Raw genomic sequence first — 23,751 nt, 5'->3', positions numbered from 1 at the left:
ACATTCACATGTCCTAGCCTACCATGTCATATATTAAAAGAGTCAAGCAAGTAAGTAGAAGCAGATTCATTCTCATTAATAATAATGTTGTCAAGTACATTTAACATGAAAAGACCACTGTTATTACAATAACCTTTCCCAACAAAACTCTCATTCTTACTTAGAGCGAACTTGTCACTTTCAAAAGTCACCTTGACGCCAGCTTTTCCCAGTAATGACACAAAAATCAGATTCTGACGAATCTTAGGAACATGAAGAACATTACTAAGTGAAAAGGTTTTCCCTTAAGTTAACTTTAGAAGAATCTTGCATGTTCCCTTAACAGGAACAGACCTTGAGTCACCCATATGGACCTTTTCATCTTTCACTAGTATGTAGTCTGAGAAGGCTTCAACATTACCACAGACGTGGCGGGTGGCACCAGAATCTAGTACCCAGTTCTCCTTCCCAGTGGCCATAAACACTTGTGACACTACAACATCAATTATATCATCTCCCTCAACTAAATTAGCATTAGGAGGATCATCAGTGTCTTTCTTGTGCCTACATTGAAAAGCCCTATGTCCCGGTTTACCACAAACATAACAATTTCCATTGCCAGTACCACTCCTTTTAAAAGAAGTGCCTTTGACCTTGAAATTCTTATTTTTGTTGTACTTCTGTTTTTTAGAGTTTTTGTTGAATTTGCTGGGATTACCTTCAACGATATTGGCTTTGGAATGAAATTCTTTAGACAACACCTCATCCCGAGTCTTGTTCTTTTCCTCTATGTGAATGTGAATGATCACATCCTCAAGAGTCATCTGTTTGCGTTTATGCTTCATACTATTCTTATAGTGTTTCCAAGACTCAAGGAGTTTCTCAATCAAACATCCTGTAACAAAGGTCTCGGGTAAATCAATACCCTCAGTTTTCAAATCATTAACTAGCACATGAAAATCAGGGATTTGAGACGTTACATCTCTATCCTCTCTCATCTGGAACTTTAGAAAAGTCCCTACAACATATTTTTGAGTACCAGCATCCTCTATTATGTATTTTTTTTTCAAACTCTCCCATATGTTATGCACATTCTTATTTGAACAATAAATATCAAAAATTTCATTGGACAAGGTACTCAAAATAGCATGATGACATACCTTATTCCCATTGAGCTAAGCAGCTTGATTTATTTCGAAATCATTAGAACCCTCCATGGGTGCTGTATCAGTGAGATACTTTGCATAGTTGAGTACATCTAGGGCTGAGAACACCCTTTCTCTCCATCGCTTGAAGTGTGAACCGCTGAAGGATTCAATCTTTGATACATTGGGTAAGTTGTGAGCTCAGTAGAGGTGCAACATCTCTCATAGTCGAAGTAACCTCCATGACTTATGAATTGGTTTTTTTGTTCGGCGTGTTTGTTAGTGTAGACATCTCGATTATTTCCTTAAGATTGTTGAATGCGAATAAAGAAAATAATGAAGAGACAAGGACAGCAGTAACAGGGAACAACCAAGGCGCGGATTAGGCTGCCCTTAAGGTTAGGCAATTGGCCAAGCCACTACCCACTAGCTAGACACACACAGTAAACCCAAGCCCAAACCCGACCCGACATGACACGACGCGACTCGGATCGATGCGGTGCGGGCGGGAGCGCGCGTGTGGCTTTGGGTGAGTCCTCCCTCCTGACACAAAAGCATTTGTACCCTAAGGGCACGCCCTTATGGTAAAGGAATTCCTCATATACTTAACTTGCTAGTGGTGGATAACCAATGTGGGACTATCTTCTATGCACTAAAGTGGAGAGAACACTCTCTGTTCATCTCCTCCACTTTGCACACACACACTAGTACGTATTACAATAGAGATTCCAACATTATATACCGACCTTTTCTCCTTTGTTGGATGAGTTGGTTCAGAGTAAATACTTTTAGCATTCTCATGAGAGGCTTGAAATGCATTGGATGACCGATATTCAATTGAAGAAACATGTTGCAAATCAAGCAAAACATACAGTTTTTTACTTACATACGTCCCCACCAACTTATCGAATTAGATTTCCGTCCTCAGTTCTTCACAATTAGAGTTACGTCCCCAATTTCACAGCTAACTAAACTCTTTCCGTTTTGTGCATGTGTAAAGACACATTTACCCCTGAGCAGGCAAAATGACAAAAATGCCCATTGACTCTATCAAGACCAAAAGCTTGCAAATTGACACGGGGCATCATCTCTCTCATCTAATCCAACGAACCCAAATATTTTCCCTAAATAACACCCAAAACCCTTGCTAACTTGAATTGACCAAACTACCTTCAATCATTTTTCCCTCGTGTGCTACATGTCAGCATCTTGTGAAGTGAAATCAACAGTTCATAAATTGGTTGAATAAGTTGGTTCATGCAGAATCAGACCGTTAGATTTTAATGTTGGGCTCTTCAATCTATAAGTAGGAGACGCATCTGTAACTGGAAATGGATGCAATTGACTCGTCCAAAGCACAAATGGGAGGTTGTGGTGAACTTGTCTCGTCCAAAGCACAAATGGAGAAGGTATTTCCTTGACTTTGTACCTTAATTCAGGTGGCAATGGAAAACTAATTAAAGTTGCATACTGTTAATTTCAGGATCGTGCTTGGTTCTCATGTGGAAAGCTTGATCATTGATATGATAGATGCCCTTGGATTGACTCTCCTTGCAAGAGATGCGATACAGGTCGTTTTGTGAAAACTTCACAACAACCTCATTCATGGGGTCAAAAGTTTTTAAGTTGCCCAAAATGCCGGAGTTTTCAATGGATGAAGGATGCTCTGAAGGAGTCAATGCCCGAGCAGAAGCCTAGTCAGTTGGCTTCTTAAGTTGGGGGGAGCTCGTCTGTAGGGAGTTCTAATGGGAAGTCCAAAGTTTGTGTTCAAATTGAAGTAGATAATTTGTGTGAAGGATTTGAAACACAAGTGACTGTGAAAGGGAAAGGGGTGGTTTGAAATGTTTGTATTTGGTTTAGTTTAATCATCAGTAGTGTAGTTTGAAGTTTGAAGTTGAAGTTGAAGTTGTAACTTTCATGTTTGAAGTTAAAGTTGTAACTTTCATATTTGAAGTTGTAAGTTTCATGTTTGAAGTCTAATTGAAAGAGTTGCAGTACTGTTTGTTGTTGTTGTTGTTCAAAACACTCTAAAATAACACTTGAATCATTGAAGCAACATAGAACAGAGACTCTAACATAGAACACAGACTCTAACATTCAAACTACTTCAAACTAACACAAACATAAAACTTGGACACATAAAACAGAACACTAAACCATGATAGGTCCTCTTGTTCTTCTTGTTGCTCATGCACACTCTAGCTGCTACTAATGCCAATACAATTTTTTTAGCTTCACGTATTGGTAATTGTGATTGGCCAAGTTGTGATGGTCCTGGAAGTGGAGTGTGTAATCTTTCTGATCGCCTGGGTGAAGGAGAGGCTGATGCTGGTTGTGGTGGTGGTGGAGGGATTTGTTCTGGTTGTGGTGGTTATGGTTGTACATGGTGGTGGTGGTGGTGGTGGAGGGATTGATGCTGGTTGTGGTGTTGGTGGAGGGACTGGTGTTGGTTGTGGTTTAGCTTTTGGAGCAAATTTCAAACCGAATCCTTTTGCTGGTGGTGGAGGAGCAAAGCCTGGCTTAGGAGCAAAACCTGGTGGAGGATATGGTGATGCCGCTTCTTCTGCTTGACATTGCCCTATGGTATCAGTCAACTCTAAATAACACATATTGCTACATTCCTTGAGGACCTTGAAACTCATTTGGCCCTCATTTTCCATCAACTCTAAAAACACCCGCTTATCTTTCTTTTCTTTTAACAATGCTTTGATCTGCTCAAAAGAATCATCAAATTTCTTTTTATCAAGCTGAATTCTTGCTATTCTTCCTACAACCATGACTTCCAACTGTTGCAACTTGAGATGAGAATAGAGTTAAGAGATGAGAAAAGATTGATGTTAGATGTGTTGGGGGGTGTAGTTTGATTTTATAGAAAGTGAATAGGGTGTTTTGATGATTCACAAGGCATTGACTGAAATTAATCTGCCAATACAAGCCAGCCTAGTAAAATTAATCTGACACCCTATGCATAGTCTAAAAACTGCAAGTAAATATCTCACACTTGAATCACCAAAACTGCAAACATTTTCTGATTTTCTGCCACCCTATGCATAGTCTAAAAACAGTTTAAAAATTGTAAGTAAATATCTCACACTTGAATCACCAAAACTGCAAACATTTTCTTAATAAAATTTAACATAATATTTAATGCAATTTAAATAGAAAATACACCATATAATTATTAAATACTGCAAAAGAAATAACTGAAAAGAAATAGAACATTCTATACACATTGCAAAAGAAATAGTCTAACTTTCACACCCCTAATTTCGACAAAAATCGGAAAAACAATTTTTGTTCCCGACTCTTCGATTTTCGAGGTGTGATGCACTCTTCACTTCCAAAAAACCTATCATCTATTTAATTATTCTAATAATTTGAAACCAATAAAATTTTTAAATAAACAAAAGTCCTCTTCATTACAAAAATTCACAAATATGATTAAGTTACAAATTTCCTTTCAACAACTCTTTAATTATAATTACAACTGAAAATATAAAACAACATTGTCTCAAGTAAAATCTATTACACCTTAAGGGAAAACAAAACATATCCTGAATGCGATGCTAACGCAAACCACAAGCAATAACCAACCTTCTTCAATACTAATCATGTTAAGACTTATCAACTATGTTCATTTAATGAACACACCCGATAAGAAAACATGCAAATCGGGTCAGCATTATAAACAATGCTGGTATGAGTAGCCCTAAAATACAAAATATACTTATACATATATATACACAATCCATAAGGCAGTTAGTTTCTCCACCGAGGTGCCTTAACTTCCAACGACTAATATAACATTCTTAATTACAATAATTAAGGCATGTAGTTCCTCCACTGAGGCGCCTTAGTTTCAAACCGTACTAAGTCAACTGTATCTAATACTAACATAACGAAACTAAAACTTACTCTATACTTACACTGGTGTAAGCCTAATCACAAAGTGGGTCACACCTGCATGAATACTCAATTCAACCCACCCTTCTACAAAACCATTGTGAATGCAACATAACTTACAATAAAACAAACATATCATATACATAATTCCAATCATCTCATTGAACCAATTTCACAACCACCATCAATCATTTATTATAGATTTAACGTACACTTTGATATATCATCACAATTCTTGTTTAGAGTTTCATCAAGTGTCCCTAGAATCACGTCGTCTCTATGTTTTACCTAGTTTCCCTGGCTACGACAATCGCTCCCCAACGCTGAACATGTACATCCACATGTCTTTCCTCACATAATGAACCACTCCGTGTGTAGTTACCCTAAGCGGGATATCGCATACCAGGTAACCCTCACATGGAAGCCATTATGTGAGTAATGCCACTATTCGGCATAAAAATATTGCGCGTCTCGTTCTAATTTTTTTGCGAACGAAATAATCAAGCCACTATTCGGCTACGCCAGAAGGGCCATTCAGATTCACTGAAATGCCAGAAAGGCTAATCAAATTACTTACGCCAGAATGGCCATTCAGATTCACTGAAACGCCAGAAGGGCCAATCATATCACATATGCCCATCACAAGGGCCAAATCACATGAATTGTGGTAGCTAAGTTCTAGAATTTTCGTTACGTAATTTATTTAGGTGTCATACATTTATATCTCATAATCATTTCACTATATCATGTACATGTCAAATACATTATTACACTAAGCCACAATATTTAGAAATATCTCAATACATCTCATAATCCTTTTCATTCTTTCACGTGCCAAATATATTATTGCACTAAGCCACAATCCCGTGGGAAATATCTACGAATATCATATGTTCATTTATTTCTCAGAGTAGCACCTCTCAGATATCATGATGGAGCGTTTACATTTATTTCTCCAAAAAATACTGCATTTAATAGATATCCTAACATATGATATTATTTAACATAACAACAATTTTAACATACCACATAATGTCACAATTGCTCCAAACGTTTACATTTCATTTTTATAGCGTTTTAGGAATATTATGTCTCCTAAGATTTTACTCTTGTCACGTGTCAATAAATACACAAATATCAACGTCAAATCTTTCTTAGATAATGACAAACTGTTTATATTGGCTTTCGCAATATTCTATCATTGGACTTGTCCATACGATTAACAACATAAAAAGTAACGTAATTAGACAGTCAATAGTCCACAATCAAGGTCCAAAACCAAAGTCCAAGAGTCTAAACATTTAAAGACCCAATTGGATCTATTTTAATTTATATGGACATAACCCAAACAAAATAGAAATTGGCCCAAAGAAAACACTAGTTAGTTTCGGTCCAACCAAACAAAAGAAAAGAAACTGGCCCAACACCACTTAAAATGAAACTGGCCCAAAACAACTTAAAATGAAATGGGCCCAAAGAATTTAAACTAAACTGCGCCCAACAACTTAAACTAATGTGGACCGGCCCAAACAACTAATTGGTTCAGCCCAAGCCCAACCAAAAATAGAAACAGAATCGCCATTAACGCCCCTTCCTTCTTCTTCCTCAACAACTCCCTCCACCACTCGCCCGCCTCCCTCATCTCAGCGGTTTTGACCCTCCTGAAAAGCCCCATCTTCCAATACCAACAAAATCCGATTCCCCCACTCCTCACAATTTGAGGTTGGCGCCATTAACAAACCTTGGGAGCTTCAACAGCCCCCATTCGACAGCACCCACTCACACTACACTACCCCATCACCACCCTAACAATCAAACCCTTAATTCAACATCAACATTATAACAAAAAGATTTCCAACAAGTCAAATAGGATGATTTCTTCCTTTTGACTTGCGACACCATTAATAACTTCTACAAGCTTCGACAACCCTCACCCAATCCAGCATTCAATCACCCCACTATCACCAAACATCATCCAATCAAAAATCAAAACATAATTCACAACATCAAGATTCAAATATATATTACTAATCCTAGACTGGGCGATCTCGCCGCCATTAACAGCTTCTTCAAAGCTTCGACACCACTCAAACCAACGTCAATACAACATACCTAACACTTCACCACAACAACCAAACATCATTCAATCATAACCCCAACAGTAAGGGTTCAAAACCACAACCATGAGAGTTCAAATACTAGACAGGACCGATTCTTTCTTTTGGGCTTGGCGACATCATTAACTGCCCCATAAAGCTTCAACAGTTCACTTTCATAGTTTCAATAATTTAGCAAATCAATAGAGTAACATTTAACCGGTTTTAGCAATTTGACAGAATAACCACAGAAGAATAAGCAGAAAAAATGGATGGAAAACCTCGGACAGAAAAATATGTCTGTACACGTAAAACTATAGGTTCGATGAAAAAACAAAATAACTAACATTAATTAAAGCTCCATGAATCCCTCATAGTCCGAATCGTTGTGCTCCCATTCTCTAGAAAACGAGTTTTTTTTTATCTCTGCCTCCATTTTATTTATTTTTTATCCAAAAACCCTATTCTTTGGAAAAATATGAATATATATTCCTGGGTTTGAAACCGAAGCCCAACATAGACTCGGGCCCAGAAATCAGGCCCACATATCCCAAATCTAATCCAACAAATTTTAAAAAAAAATTAATTAATTAATAAATAAATAAACACATATTACAAATACGGGTGTTACACCAACTCTGTACACATATATTCCAAAAGAAATCTTTCCAACACCAGTTGTACATGAATATCAAAAGTAAACTGGCTGGTGCTTTGAAAGGAGTTGTAACATATATTCATCCAAGTCTAGCTTGTACTGGCTTCACAAGTGTTGGCGCTTTGATAAGCAGGAGCTGTAACACTTGCTTATGCTTTATTTCTTGTTGTTCCCTTCACAACTACTGGTGCTTTGAAAGGAGCTGTAACACTTGCAAAAGTTGCTCCTGCTCCCTTCACAACTTGTCTTGTAGCAACTGGCACACTTGCACTATTCTTTTTCCCCTCTCCTTGCTTTATAATCAAGTCACCCATAGTATGTCTGTGCTCTAGTCGTGTTACTGTAGAATGCATTTTTACCAACTTATATTACTCTGATCAAGTCAAGGTTTAGACCATTGGAAAGAGCTTTCTGAGCCGGTCATTTTGATATAAAATTGGTCTAATTTCGAGGCATGAGTCCAAAGATATGGCCTTTTGTAGTTCCATTGACTTTTCTTCAGCTCTCTAATCCGGCTTGACTTTCACTTAACACTATTGACTTGGGCTTTTTAAGGGCTTTTTCTCCATCAAACGTAGGCTTTCTTCATGGAACTTCTCTAGCAATCACTTTAATCACTTTAGCTCCTTTTAGCGCCTAATTAGAAACGAATTGATATTTATTCAACTCTGAAGCCTGAAATACTCAAAAGCACATAATTAGTGATAAACCTATATTATTAATAACATAATTAGCTAAATATAAATACTATTAAAGGGTTTAAACTACAGTTTTGGACTCTTATCAAACTACCCCCAAACATCATTTTGTTTGTCCTCAAGCAAATATGTGAAATTAAAATAAGTGGCCAAAAATGTATTTTTAACTAGTCTCGTTCGCTGAGTGCGACTGCATTGACCATATACAATAATGCTTTAAACCACTAGGAATTTTCTAGTGGATGAGTTATAGCCTCATGAGAGTTTTCTAGAGAAGGTACTAACAAACTTCATTTATACTACAATGACTAAGAAATAAAAGTAATTGCTCCCTAATTTTATCTCAGAATCTATACATCTCACTAGTATTTAAACAAGGATGATCATTCTAAAACTTAAACTAATACATGTATAATAATCAAATCCTCTTAAGATAAATAACTATATAATGAACTATGATATGAAATGTAATGGCAGGTCCATTTCTGAAACTTCTGGGTAGCGTGCATAAGTAGGTTCTCACAAGGAATGTGCCAAAACACATAACACTTTGATTTTTCCACTCAAGTTTGCTAACTCCAGTGTGTAGTGGGCACACGTTTCCTCACAATCTCAATGACAATCTAAGAAAGCCGAGGTCGATCAAACACATCTACCACTTACTATCACACCAACCTATTCCTAATTGAGCTAGAGGTCTTTATTAGGTGATACGGGGTGTATGTATTGGTTAAAGAAGGAAGGAAATGGATATTCAAAAAGACAAGTCTGAGAAAATAGGGTCTTCATATTATGTAACTAGAGAAAACCTTGTTCTTTTGCTTCTACACTTTGTTTCCATCTTTAGCCTTTTTATTTTGGCTTTTTGACTCATTTTATTCTATTTTTAGAGTTTTTATTTTATTTTTATTTTTAATTTTCTTTTCTTTTCTTTTCTTTGGATGTAAACTTCTTTTCTTTTTCTTTTCTGAAGCAACTAACTATTTTTTGTTTACACAGGTTTTTCTCTTCTCTTTTCTTCATTCATCCTATTTCTCATACTTATCCAGATAGGTAGGCTGATTTTATTTTTTATTTTGTTTTATTGGGTAAAGGATTTATGGTTTGTGAAAAAGCTAATGAAAGGCTCAGTGGGGAAACTAGCGGATAATAAATTTCATATAGGTGTGAATTTATGGCTATATCGATCCAAAGAGGGCCTAAATTCTCGCTTAGGATATGGTGTGGTAATTAAGCAAGTGGATGTGTAATTTCTCTACTCAGAATTTATTTCTCCCTTGTGTCATCACTCAGATATTTCACTCTTATGAGGTTTTTAGGCTAGATGCTCACAGGATATGTATTAAGTACTATAACCTAGGTCTCAGAAAAATACTGCCAAGTATAATCAAAGATGCTCATGCAAGATGTTCATGAAAAGATGCAATGACTATTGCCTATATATTAATCTAAGTTTCAAAAATTAAATTCTAATTCAAGTACTACGTGAGATTTCTAGACTAATATCATCATAGAGAAGGGAACAATACCATTATCACTAAGTGCCTAGTATAAACAATATTTATGATTTTTAATATATTATAAAGAAAAGTGTATAATTCACATCTTAAAAGTGCTTAATTTTTACAAATGTTTCTATCCCACCCCCAAACAATCGAACGCTTTATCCTCAAAGTGTAAAGAGATAAGGAAATAATTTACCATAGAAATGTGGCAAAAATTGGTAGTACCTGTAACAGAAATATTGTAAAGATGATATGATAATATGAAGCACAATTAAACTATTATGTACTACCATCAACTCTACTGAAGTAAACATGACAGAAAAAGGGTGGCAAAATGTTTTGAAATGAAAGACCAAAATACGCCACCCCCAAACAAAATTGGAAAACTCTTTTTAAGTTTGAACATTTTTGTTTGGCCTATACTCCAGAAAGGTGGTATTGTACAAAAGCTTGGGTATTTTAAAGCCAGATTCCCTAGACTTAATATGATATATATGTATTAATATGCAGTTTACCATATATCAATAATCTAAATAATTGTGGGTCTTTCCATAAATAGTTAACATGGAAAGCACCATCAAACAAAATTAAGCACCAATATTTTCTATGACGTGGCTTAGTGGAATGAGAGCGAAGCCTGATAGATCTAGAATCTAATCGAGCATACAGTTTCTTCTTTGTACTCCTATGAAAGGGATGCCAAGTGAATGACCGTGAAAAAATAGATGGTTGTGGAAGATATGTGGGATGTGGATAATTTTGAGAAAGAAGGAATGGAAAAAATGAAAAAGTGTCAGGTGGCTTGTCTTTGGGTGTTACTTCTTCACCAGATGGGTTTAGAAAGTTATGAAGCATAGGAGAAATAAGAAGGTCAAGTACAAACTCAATGGTTCTTTGAAAAGGTAGAGGGCGAGGAATATTCGTGATGGAAGGTGAAAGAGTGACATGAGGATGTGAGGTGGGTGAATGGTGCTCAACTAGTGTTCTTAGTTCTATATCATCAGAGGCATTGAGATATGCAAGACATTCCTCAATAGGTGGGTAAGAAGAATCACTGGGATAGAGGGTGAAAAATTCTTCTTTTATCATGGCGTCAAGAGATGAGTGGATGTCAATAGGAGGGGACTCGCGAGGTGGAAAAGAAGGGTTGCAAAAGAGTAGAGGGAAATCTTCCTCGATGTTATCTACGTCTAGGGAGTAAAAGTGTGATCCTTGTCTTCTTCCAAAATAGGGGTATCTACTCGTGTGGGGACTAAAGTGTCAGCCGCAGTAATGTGAGGTACAAAACTCTCAATGGAGTTCACTTCTCCTTTTACAGGCAAACCTAGTTGTCCCTGCTTTTGTCTAAACATGTTAACTTCCACAGAAAGATTCCCAAAAGAAAGAGTCATTGAGCAATCCCGACAATTGATTTGGGCATTGGCGGTTGCCAAGAAAGGACGCCCTAAGATGATGGGAATGGAATCATGAGAAACTTCTGTGTCGAGAATAACAAAGTCGGCTGGATAGTAAAAATCCTAAACTTTAACGAGAATGTTTTCAACTACACCTTTGGGATACTTAATAGAACGATCGGCTAACTGCAAAGTCATTTTGGTTGGTTGAAGTTTTGTTAGACCTAGTTGTTTATATAAATAAAAAGGTAGTAAGTTAACACTTGCTCCCAGGTCTAATAAAGCAGTTGCTATGAAGGTATCACCTAAGGTGCATTGTACAGTAGGACAACCAGGGTCCTTGTACTTAACAATTCCGTTATATTCAGATAAAAAAGGATATTGTTCAGTTAACAAGGCTTCATTGGGTATGTTGGTTTTCTTCTTCTTTGTGTACAACTCTTTTAGAACCTTAGCGTGTCCAGGTAGACTTTTTATAGCATCTAGAAAAGGTAGGTTTATAGTTAGATTTTAAACACTTCCCTAATCTCATCAAAATTCTCGTCCTTTTTAGACACAACTAGTCTTTGGGGATACGGTGGTTTATCTCTATATTTAGCATAAGGTTCAAAAGTATTATTAGTCTTTGCGTTATTTTTAGCCGTTTTCCATCTAGGTGTCCATATTGGAACCTCTACAGGTGTAGGATCATCAATTTCTATGGTGGTATTTATTAAGGTTGTACCTCTTAGTTGTGGTTGGACTGGAACTTCTACAGTTGTAGGGTCTTCAGTTTCTATGACAGTATTCGGTATGGTTTCATTTTTAGCTTCTGTTTGCGGGCGATCTATAAGCATAGTCACTTTGTTATCAACTACTCTCCCTGAACGAAGGGTAGTGACTGCATGTAGGTCCCCTTGGTTTATATTACAATTACAGTGAATACTGTTTATTTTGAAGGTGGTGTTTGTTGACTTAGGATTAGGCACTGCTTGACTTGGAAACACGCCTGTTTAGTTATTATTTTGGTTAGGAGACATGTCAATAACCTTTTGGCACAAAGACTGCATCATTTGCATCGTTTGTTTCATCATATTAAAGTTTTGATCATGCTGATCTTTCATCAAGTTGGAGTTTTGTTGCATAATTTGATTTTGTTTTCCCAACAAGGTCACTACTACTTTGTCTGTGGATGGTTGAATTGGAATTAAGGCTTGTTGAGCGTTCATGTCTTAATGTTGATAGTTCTAGGTCATGGGCACTAAACCTCTATCTGGTTACCTAAGTTTCCTTGTCCTTGAGGTTGAGTTAACTGGTTGAAGTTTGATGGTTGTGGTGGTAGTTGTGCATAGACAAGAGGACAATAGAAGTCGGAATGCTCAAGACTAAAACAGACATTATAACGAATAGAGTTAATGTTCATGACAGGATTGGGTTATTGTTTAACAGAGATGGCATCTACCTTTTTAGTGAGAGCATCGATAAGAGTTTTAAGCTGGGGATCATGTTTAACCTCAAGAGAAGAAGGAGAGGAGCGGGAAGAGTCGTGACCTCCCCAATTGTTGTTCCTCTTAGAGTAATCTTCTAAGAATTTATAAGCCTCAAAAGCTCCTTTACTAAGAAAACTACCCCGAGTCATGATATCTAGAACCTCCTTATGACGATGTAAAAACCCCTTGAAGAAGGCACGAAGAAGTGTGTCTTTCGCAAGATTATGATACGAGCATTCAATGAGAAGATCAGTGAAACGATTCCAGGCCTCTGAAAAGGATTCATGAGGATTCTGGCGGAAGAAATGAATCTTTTGAAGCATTTCATCTGTCTTCATTGGTGGGTAAAACTGTTCCATGAACAATTGAACAAGATTAGCTTATGAGTCCACCGAGTTTGGCATTTGGGCAGTTAACCAAGACGCCGCCTTGTCGGCTAGGGTGAAAGGAAACACCCTAAGTTTAACTTGATCTGGACTTACGCTAGGATGATGGAATGTAGGGAGAACTTGTTCTATCCTACACATATGCTGGTAACAAGTTAAATATATTAGGGTAAACCATGAAAAACCATGAAAAACCGGTAACAAGTTAAATATATTAGGGGGAATTCAAAAATCTCCCACTAGATTTGCAAGAACGATGTACGACTTAGGGCCATCGTTTAGGGCTTTATAAAAATCAGAGAGAGTCTCTTGTCCTTTAACCATTGGTGCAGGTGTGTAGTGTGCGGAATTCTAGATAGGCGTGTGGCATTTATGTCTACAAAAAACAAACCTAATTATACTAGAATTAAACTCCTCTAATAGAAGAAATGATGAGTGAAAGAAGAAGTACCTGAATGCCTCCTTGCTACGCGTTTGAATAGCGTCTTGTATACGCGATCTCAGTGTATTCAAGAAGATAGAAACACTGAATAACTTGAACAAACGAAAGTTTGAACTAACCTGTAAAATCGGGCTCATTCAAAAGAGGGCGCGGGTGCGCTCCTGCTTGACTCGAAGTCCAGGCGCTTGAGGGCGGGGAGCGCTCAAGAATTGCCTATGGAGGGCGCGGGGCACGCTTAATAAATAGGCTATATAGGGCACTGGTGCACGTTCCAAAAAATTTGAAATTTTTACAGTAGTTTACTAAGACATTCATTAAGTAGCTTGCAAAATTTCAAAACAATCGGAGCTATGAAAGTCCTTCTATTGCCCTGCAAAGTTTGTGAAATAGTTTTCGAACACAATACAAACAACCGAATGGTTAACCAATCAAAAAAGAGCCAAAAATTGCCAAAATGTTACTGGAGACTTCGAACAGATCATGCATGTTCCTGTAAAAATTTTAGAGCAATTGGAGTTCTACAAATCCTCCTTATTGGCTATTGTTTTAGAAATTAAGTGTTACAAAAATGCAGAAATACATTAGAAACAATCCACTAGTTAGGTGGTCAAAACAAATCTAAAACTCGTCAAATTTTTACTGCAAACTTCTGACTAATGATAGATACTCCTATAAAAAATTTAGAATTTTTGGAGCTGCATAAGTAACCTTACTTGTCTGTTTTTCCAGAAACTTACGGTTTGGAAGCTGAAATGCAGCACTGTAAAGATGGTATTAGTTTGCTAGGTAAAATAATTTGGAAAAGTCTGACAACATTCCAATAAATCAATAACACCTTAAGGATTATTCCTGAAAAATTTCAGAAGTTTTTTAAATTTACAAATACCTTTACCGCAGTGTTCTTCACTGTGACTCCACAAACACAAGGGAGGGCGGGCGCGCTTTGAACAGGGCAAAATGGAAGGCATTCGCCCCTGTGCTTAAAACAGTGAACAATAACGAAAATATGAGAAATAAGAAAGACAAATTAAAAGGGTGGGTGGGTAGAGAATGGGGGATTTCCCTTTGGATTCAAGCAATTGAATTCTTGTCATGAAAGAGTTTAAGATGGCAGCGGCGCCATTTGATAATATGTAAAAATCCCCGGCAACGGTGCCATTTGATAATAGCAAATTTATGTAAACTAACTATCTATGCATAAACACAAATAATCAATCACATAAACAAGTATTTAGATAAATATTCCTACTCTCAATTCATTATGCAATATATAAAGAGTATGAATTCTTTCTACTCATAAACTATCAAGACATAAATAGAATTCAACTAATCAAACAAAAGGAACAATGATGAGAGTAATAAATAATAAATAAGATGTCAAAATAGTAGATATAATGATGATAAAAGGGTATAGAGAAGATTCAATCCACCACGCAATTCGATTGACCATTAGGTTGATTATCTAATTGCCTATTGATCCACTAGGTGAAAATAAGACTTTTTTGACTGGCAGAACCTATCAAAAAACACTATTTTTGACTGACATTGCCAGTCGTAAGGCCCGTCAAAAAATTTGCAGTTGTTTTTTTTCTTGACGGTTAGTTACCGTCAATAATTTTAAATTTATTTGACGGGTGGTGAACGTCATTAATAAATAGAATTGTTGACGGACTAAAACCGCCAAACTTTGCTATTTCACTAGTCAAATTTGTCTGATTTTAATGGAATTTGGGATGCAAATTTGAAAATTATTGACGGTCTGCTACGTCAATTTTCTGTATATATAAATTTTCTTGACGGTCTATATCCGTCGTTTTTCTGAGCATTAATATTTTTTTTCAAAGAAATTCTTATAGTCTAAATTTCATATCCATTTTCCTGCAAAAATTGAACTATCCAACTCAAATCAACATTCTACCAAAATATAATAGATTCTTTCATCAAAACACCAAAATATTATAGCAAAGTACATTACATGAGTTTTAGTATACTCCATATACAACCATACATCTTCATGTGTATGCAAAACCAACTAGGTTGCACAAAAAAGGCGAAACTACTAAAAAGCACAAAAAAAAGTTCACCAACTCACATCAAATTGGCTCCACAAAAGGCATAAGCCATGTGATTGTATCTCCAATTGAAATGTCGCCAAATGTTCCTTCCCCAACATATAACTCAGTTGTGTAATCAAAGATATCGTCAATTGTTATGTTATACGAGTCGACAGATGGTACGTCATTAGACACGCTTCCAAGTGCAATGGTTCTTTTCCTGAAGTTCTTTAGAAGGCATTGTGTGGATGGTGGAACATGTGACACTTCATCAAGAACACGTGATTGTCTTCTTACCTACAATGAACTCTTATGAGATATGCTTTATCCATTATAATTGAAAAAAAAAATGTGAATTTAAAGGAGAATTGCAAAACAAATCCAAGAAGAGTCAGTAGACACCCATCCAATCTTATATGCAAAATAACACGGTGGAGTATCAAGAACTGCATGAAAACAACTAGTAACAAGAAATTAAAATAACAGGACACTTAACTATATATGCCTTTTATTGTCAGCGGTTCACATTATCACATGACAGTACACCACAGGTCACTGCAGACTTTCATTTTGAATTTAATAAAGCAATGAAAACATATACCTAGCATGGATGCTTAAAACACAAACAATTAATGAAAAATAAAGATATTATGTAAACAACCAGGAGTTTCCTCCCTCGTCTTCAATTGCATAGTCACCCCTCATTATAGAAAGTAATTTATATGAGCAGAAATGAGAATACTCCGTGCATATACAATACACCACACTCCACAACAACATCTCACATAACCCACCGCCAGGAACACAAAAACCTCATATGTTACTTTAAAAAAAGGAACGCTCCACTAATTAACCATAAAGCATATTTATAAGGTACTAATAGAAAATGCTAGGCTAAAAGGTAGAAAAACTTTAGATTTATTAGAAGAATATAAGTTAATACAAACACAAAATATCTTAGTCTTAGCAGCTAAGTAATATGTCTCAGGAACAGCAGACTGCTAGCCCTGTTTGAGCATATCCCCTAACAAGTTATATCATATCCAGGCCAACATTGACGCGAAATTGTAAGCCAAGGAATGTAAACAAAGAGATGGCACTTTCACCCTACTAGCACTCTCACCACTATACATCACGGGTAATGATTAATTATTTTTGCTTGATTAAGAAAAATAAACAAAGCTAAACATTCGCCAAGAATAACAATAAAGTAAGAAAAAGGTTAAGTTTATAAAGTTTCTCTAAGGCGCTACAACAAACTAGCAAATATGCATTAAGTAACCATTTAGAAACATAGAGAAAAACAGACTTAATGAGTTATATATAATGTGGAGATCTTGTTCTTTTTATTATCTTGACCCGGGCATATAAAACTATCTTTGGGAAGCCCGCCACCTAATGCAAATTATCGAATCCCGGTCCGGATGTACATGATTTGTCCCCTAATGCTAATATGCGGGATGATTAATGTTAAATCGTGAAGGCATGCCTCCCGATCTTTGCATTATTTCAACCATTCGGACATGGGAAACAATGTGCCAAATCTTTGGAGATTTTAACAACATGAATATGGGAGGTATGCCACATAGAGATCTTTGGGCCAAATGCTGGATATGCCAACGGTTTTCCTGCTGCAGGATATCTGAGGATGCTTCTAAGTCCTAACAGAGCAACAGTGGAGGTCCTGCTTATACTGCAGAAAACCTCAATGGCTCTGGGATATCCATGACACTTAGAAGAAAGAAATCAAACAAGAAGTAGCTGATAGGGTTATATACTAAAAGCATTACTTTTGTATTAACTCTAATTATTTATATTTTGAATGAGAATCATATGGGCAAATGTTATGCATATTATATATGCTATTAGTTATATGCATGTGTCTAATACTTTATGTTGTAGATGATATGGTGTGAACACACAGAAGATCATATCATCAGTACCTTACAAAGTATAAGTAATCGTTCACAACATAGATGGATTTGGACAAACTATTAGTATGGTTGTAGTATAATCTGGTGTTAGTCTATCTTGACTATAGGATTACACTAGTATACTTTGTGTGTATTGAACAGGACCAAGTGAGGTTGTTTCTTCTTATACTGACTATATAAGAGAACAAACGCCTTTGTTATTATGGATGCTTGTCCTCCTAATCCGGATATAATAACGGGCACTTATATGCATTGTACATTGCTTTAAATCATCAATGAGTGAGATTCATTTGTGAATCAACAAACTCGATGGATTGGGTAATGACATTGTATGTAAGGTGTCTTTGATGATTATAGAAGGAATCCGTGTCCCGCAAGAAGTCGGGTTGATGATGTCCCCTTGAGGAGCTCAAAAAGATTGTTATGTAAACCCTGCAGGTGGATTTATTCCGACATGATAATGAGGTTGAGTGGTACTACTCAAGGACATAAGAAGTTGATTAATATAGTTGTCAGTAACTTGACTTAATCAACGGACATTCGATATCTTAAATAGGGAGAGATCCACAAACATATAATATGGAGCCCATAAACGCTGACACGTTATTTGGGATTAGGGCGGTAGTGCAACAATGGCCTTTAGTGGAATAAGCCATTTGTTGACGGACTTGGGCGTGTGTGTTCGGTGAACATGGGAAGCCCATGCCCGCCGAGGCCCAACCCTAATTTCTCCTCATGGTGGTCTCGTAGCCTATATAAATAGAATACTTTCTCTATAGCCGAAATTTACTATTCACTGGTTCTGAAAAAGAGGCAAGAAAAGTAGATCTGAATTCGTTTATGATCTTGAGAGAAAGAAGGGGGTTGGTAGATCGTTGTCCACACAATGTCCAATCTATTCTAAAGGAATACAACAGAAGATCAAGAGGTTGATTTCAGATTTCATAAAACTTGGATTCTCAGAGTTATCTAAACCGATTATCAAAGGTATGTTTTCCAATCACAAATCGTGGACACCCATTAATTCCGCTGCGCATGGTGTTTGCAGTTTGTAGAAAAAGTCATTCTGAAATAACGGTTCCTACAGTAGCGCCTTCGAATGTGGACGATTCAGATCAGTTTGTGGACTACAAAGACAGGAAGGATGCTTTGGGTTTTACCGTTTCTATACAAGTGGAATTAGGGATTGAAGCCGCGGCTCTCGGTCTATGCATGTCTTTGTCTATGGACAATGGAAATAATCGCATTTCACTAGGGACATTGACACCTATGCATGGATGTAACGTCCCGGCGTACTACATTTGGACTCACGCACCTAGTACTCCTACATGATGTACATTGCCTCATTCACATTTTCTTAGTCCATCTAAGCTTATGTGATGCTATGATTATAATAACTGGATATGTAATGAACAACCCTTGACCATATAATCGATTATCTTTGGCAAAGCATCACATAAGCTTTGAACTCAACCCCTGAGCCTATGTTAGCAACTCTCATACAGATACTTCATCTTTCAAGTCAACGTCAGAGTGTAATCTTAAACTTTATTTAAAAAAAAAAAAAAACATAACCAAAAAAAGAATTTCTCCAGTGTATTGGGCTACTGTGTTCTGTCGTTCTATTGAAACCTAACAGTTACACAGGTAAAGACGCAGGTGCTGGATACACACAAAGGGTTAGCCTAGGTGCACAAGTGGAGGAGCAGTGTCTATGCAAATATCTATAGAATAACGCAACATCGATTATTTAACTAAGAAAGGCTCGCATAAGAGAAATGCAACAAGAACAGCAAAGGCTTACAACTGTCAAGGTTGAGTGAGCAAATAATGTCCTGGCAATCAATATTGTTCAATACCATAGTTTTGGATCCTTAAATCCCAGTCCATATTACTTCTAGCTTATATCTTCTTCGCTTGAAGGCCTCAACTCTGTGCAGACCCTCTAACTATCATCATTTGCAGTCTAATCTACAAGTTCAGACCATCTCTATTTGTTTTTTTTCTATTGGCAGACGAACTCAATTTGCTACACATAATTTATAACCTATCTGAGCAACGCCTATCCTTCCTAATCCTAGGGTACTGCTGATCCATTTTAAGATCAGCGTCATAGCTACTCCAAACATATGATATACCTTTCTTGGTTTTCCAACACTCTGCTCATAAATCTTAGCTTGCCTAACTGTTGTCTAGCATATGTCCCCTTTTATTTTTATTTCGGGTATGCAATATGTAATGATCACGGAACACTCCTAATGATTAGAATGATATTTGGGGACTAGGCCTATGCAAACATCAATGCAAAGCAGCAAGCAGTACCCGATAGAACTACTTGCTATCTAAGATAATAATGTGGCCTACCTGATAGAACTTAGTCGGACCTTCATTGATTTTCAAAAAATGAGTATATTACTACTTAATCCACTACCATGAGAATCTAAAGAAGATCTCTCTAAGTGCTATTTCAGCAGGACTTGTCCTCTCTCCAGTCTGAGTTGGACAGGATTCTTTACTTGCTAATTGGGCAAACCACGAAGGCTGATCTAATAGAAGTTGGATCTTGTCTTAAATTATGAAGATAAGGGGGTGAGCAGAAGGTAGTAGATTCTTCAGAAGTGGAAGAAGCTCTGAAGGCCGTAGATTCAGAAGTGGAAGAAGTTTTAACTGTTCAACAAGGTTGTTCTACTGATGCAAAAGAAATGACACAGACGATCGTAATCAGGGATGAGCAGAACCTGAAACTAGCAACATCAGGTTCATCGGGTGAGAAGAAAGCATCTGGTTCATCAGAAGTCAAGAAAGTTATAGCGGTCAAGCAAGGTTGCGCTGCTGCCGCCAAGGGAATGATTCCGATAACTATCGGGAATGAGGTCATCCTTCCAGGAGTAACGCAAGAACTCAATAAGGTTTCGAACCTGACTAACCAGGGAGTGCAAACTCAAGTGGCCACACCACAGGTACTCAAGGAAGATAAAGGCAGTGCTGAAGTAGAAGCTGCTGGACACACAGAGCACGAGAACTTCGGACCATTCCTATATGGGTGGTTCTGCTACCCTTGCTGCTAATATCTTTGGTTCAAGTTCTGGCTTTGGAATAAATTCGTCAACATCTACAGGTGGTAATTCTCTAGTTTGACTGCTGAATCAACATGCTAATGCTTTTCTGTGTTGTTTTGTTATTTTTTCAGTACTTGATTCAACAATGCAACTTCAGCAGGACTTGTCCTCTCTCCAGTCTGAGTTGGACAGGATTCTTTACTTGCTAAAGATTGTAGACCCAACAGGGGAAGCTTCTAAAAAAAAGACTTGAACGTAAAAACATCTGTGTTAAATGAAGTTGAGGTAGCCACTTCTGGCATCACTAAACTCTTTCCAGGAGTGATGTTTTTGAAGTATCAAAGACAAAAGACCAGGTACATACGCGAAATGTTGGGAGATTTTTCACAACTGTTCAAGAAAAAGTTATGACTGCCATGACTGACAGATATTTCCTATGAAACTTATTATAACTTAAAAAGAAAAAAAAAAATAGAGAAATTAATATTTCCAGAGGTGGGTTGCGCTTCTTGAAGCTGATGAGGAATGTTGAGAATAATAGTTTTTAGGCTTAGGAGGAGATAACTAACAGTATCGGGAACAACACCAGCTTCTCTCATTTCATAAAGAAGTTATGTCGCTTCACGAAAAAGCTTAGCTTTATCAGACACATTAATCATAGAAGGCTGCCCAAGGAGACGACACAGAACAGACACACATGGAAGAATACTAATAAGAGCAACAAAGGGACAAAGACAAGTCTCCAACTAGGTCTGAGAGGGCAATTCAAGGTGATATTTACTGCTTTTATACTAACAACACTAGGTTTTCAAAAACTAGCAGTAGCAGTTCCAACTATGTGGAATCAGGTGTACGCACTACTGCCTACATTTCCAAAGGTATTGCAGTCAATACCTTACATGATAAACGGGTCTCAGAAGAATTGAGGATAGATGTAAGGCTTGGGAAAGCACCTAGTTGCAGGCCAGAGATATAAACATTGATAAGTTTGGATTCAAGATAGACCATTGATAAGTTTGTTCCAAAGAATCGGATCACAGCCATATCACTAATGATTTATGACTAATACCTCCACACAAGTTAACTAAATTTGGAGCAGATATAATAGACTGAACAAGTTAAAGGAACTTGAAGGATGTCAAAACATGACTGAGCATAACTAATTCAGCAAGAACTACCACATAGCACAATGTATTATTCATGTGTGCACCCACCAAATATTCTATTTCCATTTTCTAAACAATAAAACCTAGTCGATAGTCCAAACTCCAAACATATAATAGTATTATTTCTTCTTCAATACGAGACATAATATAAACAATAGAAGAAACACATAGTAGTGTTGAGATCAGCTTTGCTGACTCTATACTAAAATCGTGTAGGCTATATATAGCATGATATACATTACTACATATATAAAGAAATGTTGCACTAAGTCATCTTTCATTACCTGTGGAGAAGTATTTTCGAACTTTGGTGCATAACCCTCTAACTTTTCAGCAAGAATTTTACGTGCCCTCGTCTCTTCATCAAGACGTTGCATCACTAGTTTGACATTTTCATCTGTACTTTCACGTTTTCTCCTTTCTTCTTCAACAATTTTGATGTAAGGAGCGGAGGCATGTACAACAGTCTTTGTAACATGAGTTCCTAGTCCTCGAACGCGACCCTTGCTATCACGACCAATGACCTAACCATAAGACAAAATGATTACATTCAACAAAGGACGACATTTAACACATACATCCACTGAAAAGTTTCAGAGTATACTAGATATATGCCTGCTTTAACATAACCATTATCAAAATATATATACCTTTGCCACAGGATCATTATCCAAATCTTTCTCTCCCAAGTAGGGGTCAAGGCTCACAAGCCGCTTGATTTCATTCTAGAAACAAAATTTATAGTCATATACACACAAATTTTTCCACCATGAAATTAAGAGCTAAAGTTAAAGAACAATAAAAGAATAAGAATTCCAATTACCAGACTTGGTCTCAATTCAAGAAAAGGACATGATCCGTCCTTACTTGTATGTGTGGCCACAAACACATGCGTTCTTGTGACTGTACCATCTGGGATTTCCTTAATCTAAAAAGAAAACAAACTCTTAAGCATATAACAATATTTTGGTAAATCCATAAGTTGTTAGTAACAATAGAAAATACCAGTTCCTCTTCGATTCTAGCACATCCAAATTTACCAAATGTGTGTGGTAACTTCATGTGCTCTCTAGATAATTTGCCCTTTTCTCGCTTAATTTTCTCTTCATCAGTCGAGCAAATTTCTATAAAGCTTTCCCAATCTTCTTTTTTTGTACGCTTTGGTATGTTTTCCATACGCTTAGAATTGGTTGAATATCATAAACCTTGCGAAGTCTGTGTTTCCAATTTTTCCAAGATATGTTGGCCTTTAGCAAAACACCAACTCGGCGAGTAGGTGAAAGATCATAAACATCCTTCAATATAAAACAAGAAAAGATAAAATGGCTTAAAACTTGTTAACAAAAGAGAGGACTAAACTCTTGAAATTAGGCAAAAACAGATAGAAACACTTAGAATTTTCAGGTGCGTGATATTACAAATTGCTAAGACTAAATGCTAAAACCAACACTTCAAATTTTCAACAGTGAACTGACAGTTAGAATTACAAGAGGCAGTGGGTAAGGTGGAGAGTGACAATGAGAACAAAGTCTGGATACAAAAAACCACAAATAAAAGCATTAATAAAAGCACTGATGTATATGTCAAGCAAAAGGAAGTACAACAGAGTAAGGGGAAGGTACACTGGATGGGCTGATATAACGGTCAAAGGGAGTACACAAGATGGCCCACGACTGGTATATATGGAATGGATCCATGTACTGGGCAATGAACATCACAATGGATCAAAGGCCCGAAGCAAAACAGTTCAATGAAACTTGGAAATTAGAGGATCAGTCTAAGCAGAAGGAAATAAAGGTCAGTAAGTGGGAAAAGAGAGAAATAGAGGTTCAAAATCTAAACACTAATGGGACGTTACAAGGA

At 36.9% G+C, this 23,751-nt stretch overlaps 1 protein-coding gene across 4 annotated transcripts; it reads right to left on the bottom strand.

Annotated features, from left to right (window-relative positions):
• Positions 1–15,610: 15,610 nt before the first annotated feature.
• Positions 15,611–23,535, bottom strand: LOC147518284 (uncharacterized). 4 transcript variants are annotated; one of them, XM_086590178.1, is made up of 6 exons: positions 23,490–23,535; positions 22,894–23,183; positions 22,712–22,816; positions 22,539–22,613; positions 22,173–22,412; positions 15,611–16,026 (listed from the first exon to the last, which is right to left on the bottom strand). In XM_086590178.1, the coding sequence occupies exons 2-6, from the start codon at positions 23,062–23,064 to the stop codon at positions 15,769–15,771; spliced, it is 849 nt and encodes a 282-aa protein (XP_086446304.1). In that variant the 5' UTR covers positions 23,065–23,183; positions 23,490–23,535; the 3' UTR covers positions 15,611–15,768. The 4 variants fall into 4 exon arrangements, with proteins under 4 accessions (XP_086446304.1, XP_086446303.1, XP_086446302.1 ...); XM_086590177.1 differs by lacking the exon at positions 23,490–23,535 and adding an exon at positions 23,376–23,484; XM_086590176.1 differs by lacking the exon at positions 23,490–23,535 and adding an exon at positions 23,364–23,477.
• Between the last annotated feature and the right edge of the window lie 216 nt (positions 23,536–23,751).

Source organism: Coptis chinensis, chromosome 2, assembly GCF_015680905.1.
Source record: "Coptis chinensis isolate HL-2020 chromosome 2, ASM1568090v1, whole genome shotgun sequence".
Classification (NCBI taxonomy): Eukaryota; Viridiplantae; Streptophyta; class Magnoliopsida; order Ranunculales; family Ranunculaceae; genus Coptis; species Coptis chinensis.
This window is presented reverse-complemented; position numbering and strand designations above follow the sequence as displayed.

What these genes read in the sequence shown, in the direction of transcription:
- LOC147518284 (XM_086590178.1), bottom strand. Translation starts at nt 23,064, where the DNA reads ATGGAAAACATACCAAAGCGTACAAAAAAAGAAGATTGGGAAAGCTTT. An exon ending in TTGAATTGAGACCAAGTCTG is followed by an intron (nt 22,614 to 22,711) that starts GTAATTGGAATT and finishes TTTTGTTTCTAG; the next exon opens with AATGAAATCAAGCGGCTTGT. An exon ending in TCGAAAATACTTCTCCACAG is followed by an intron (nt 16,027 to 22,172) that starts GTAATGAAAGAT and finishes AGTTCATTGTAG; the next exon opens with GTAAGAAGACAATCACGTGT.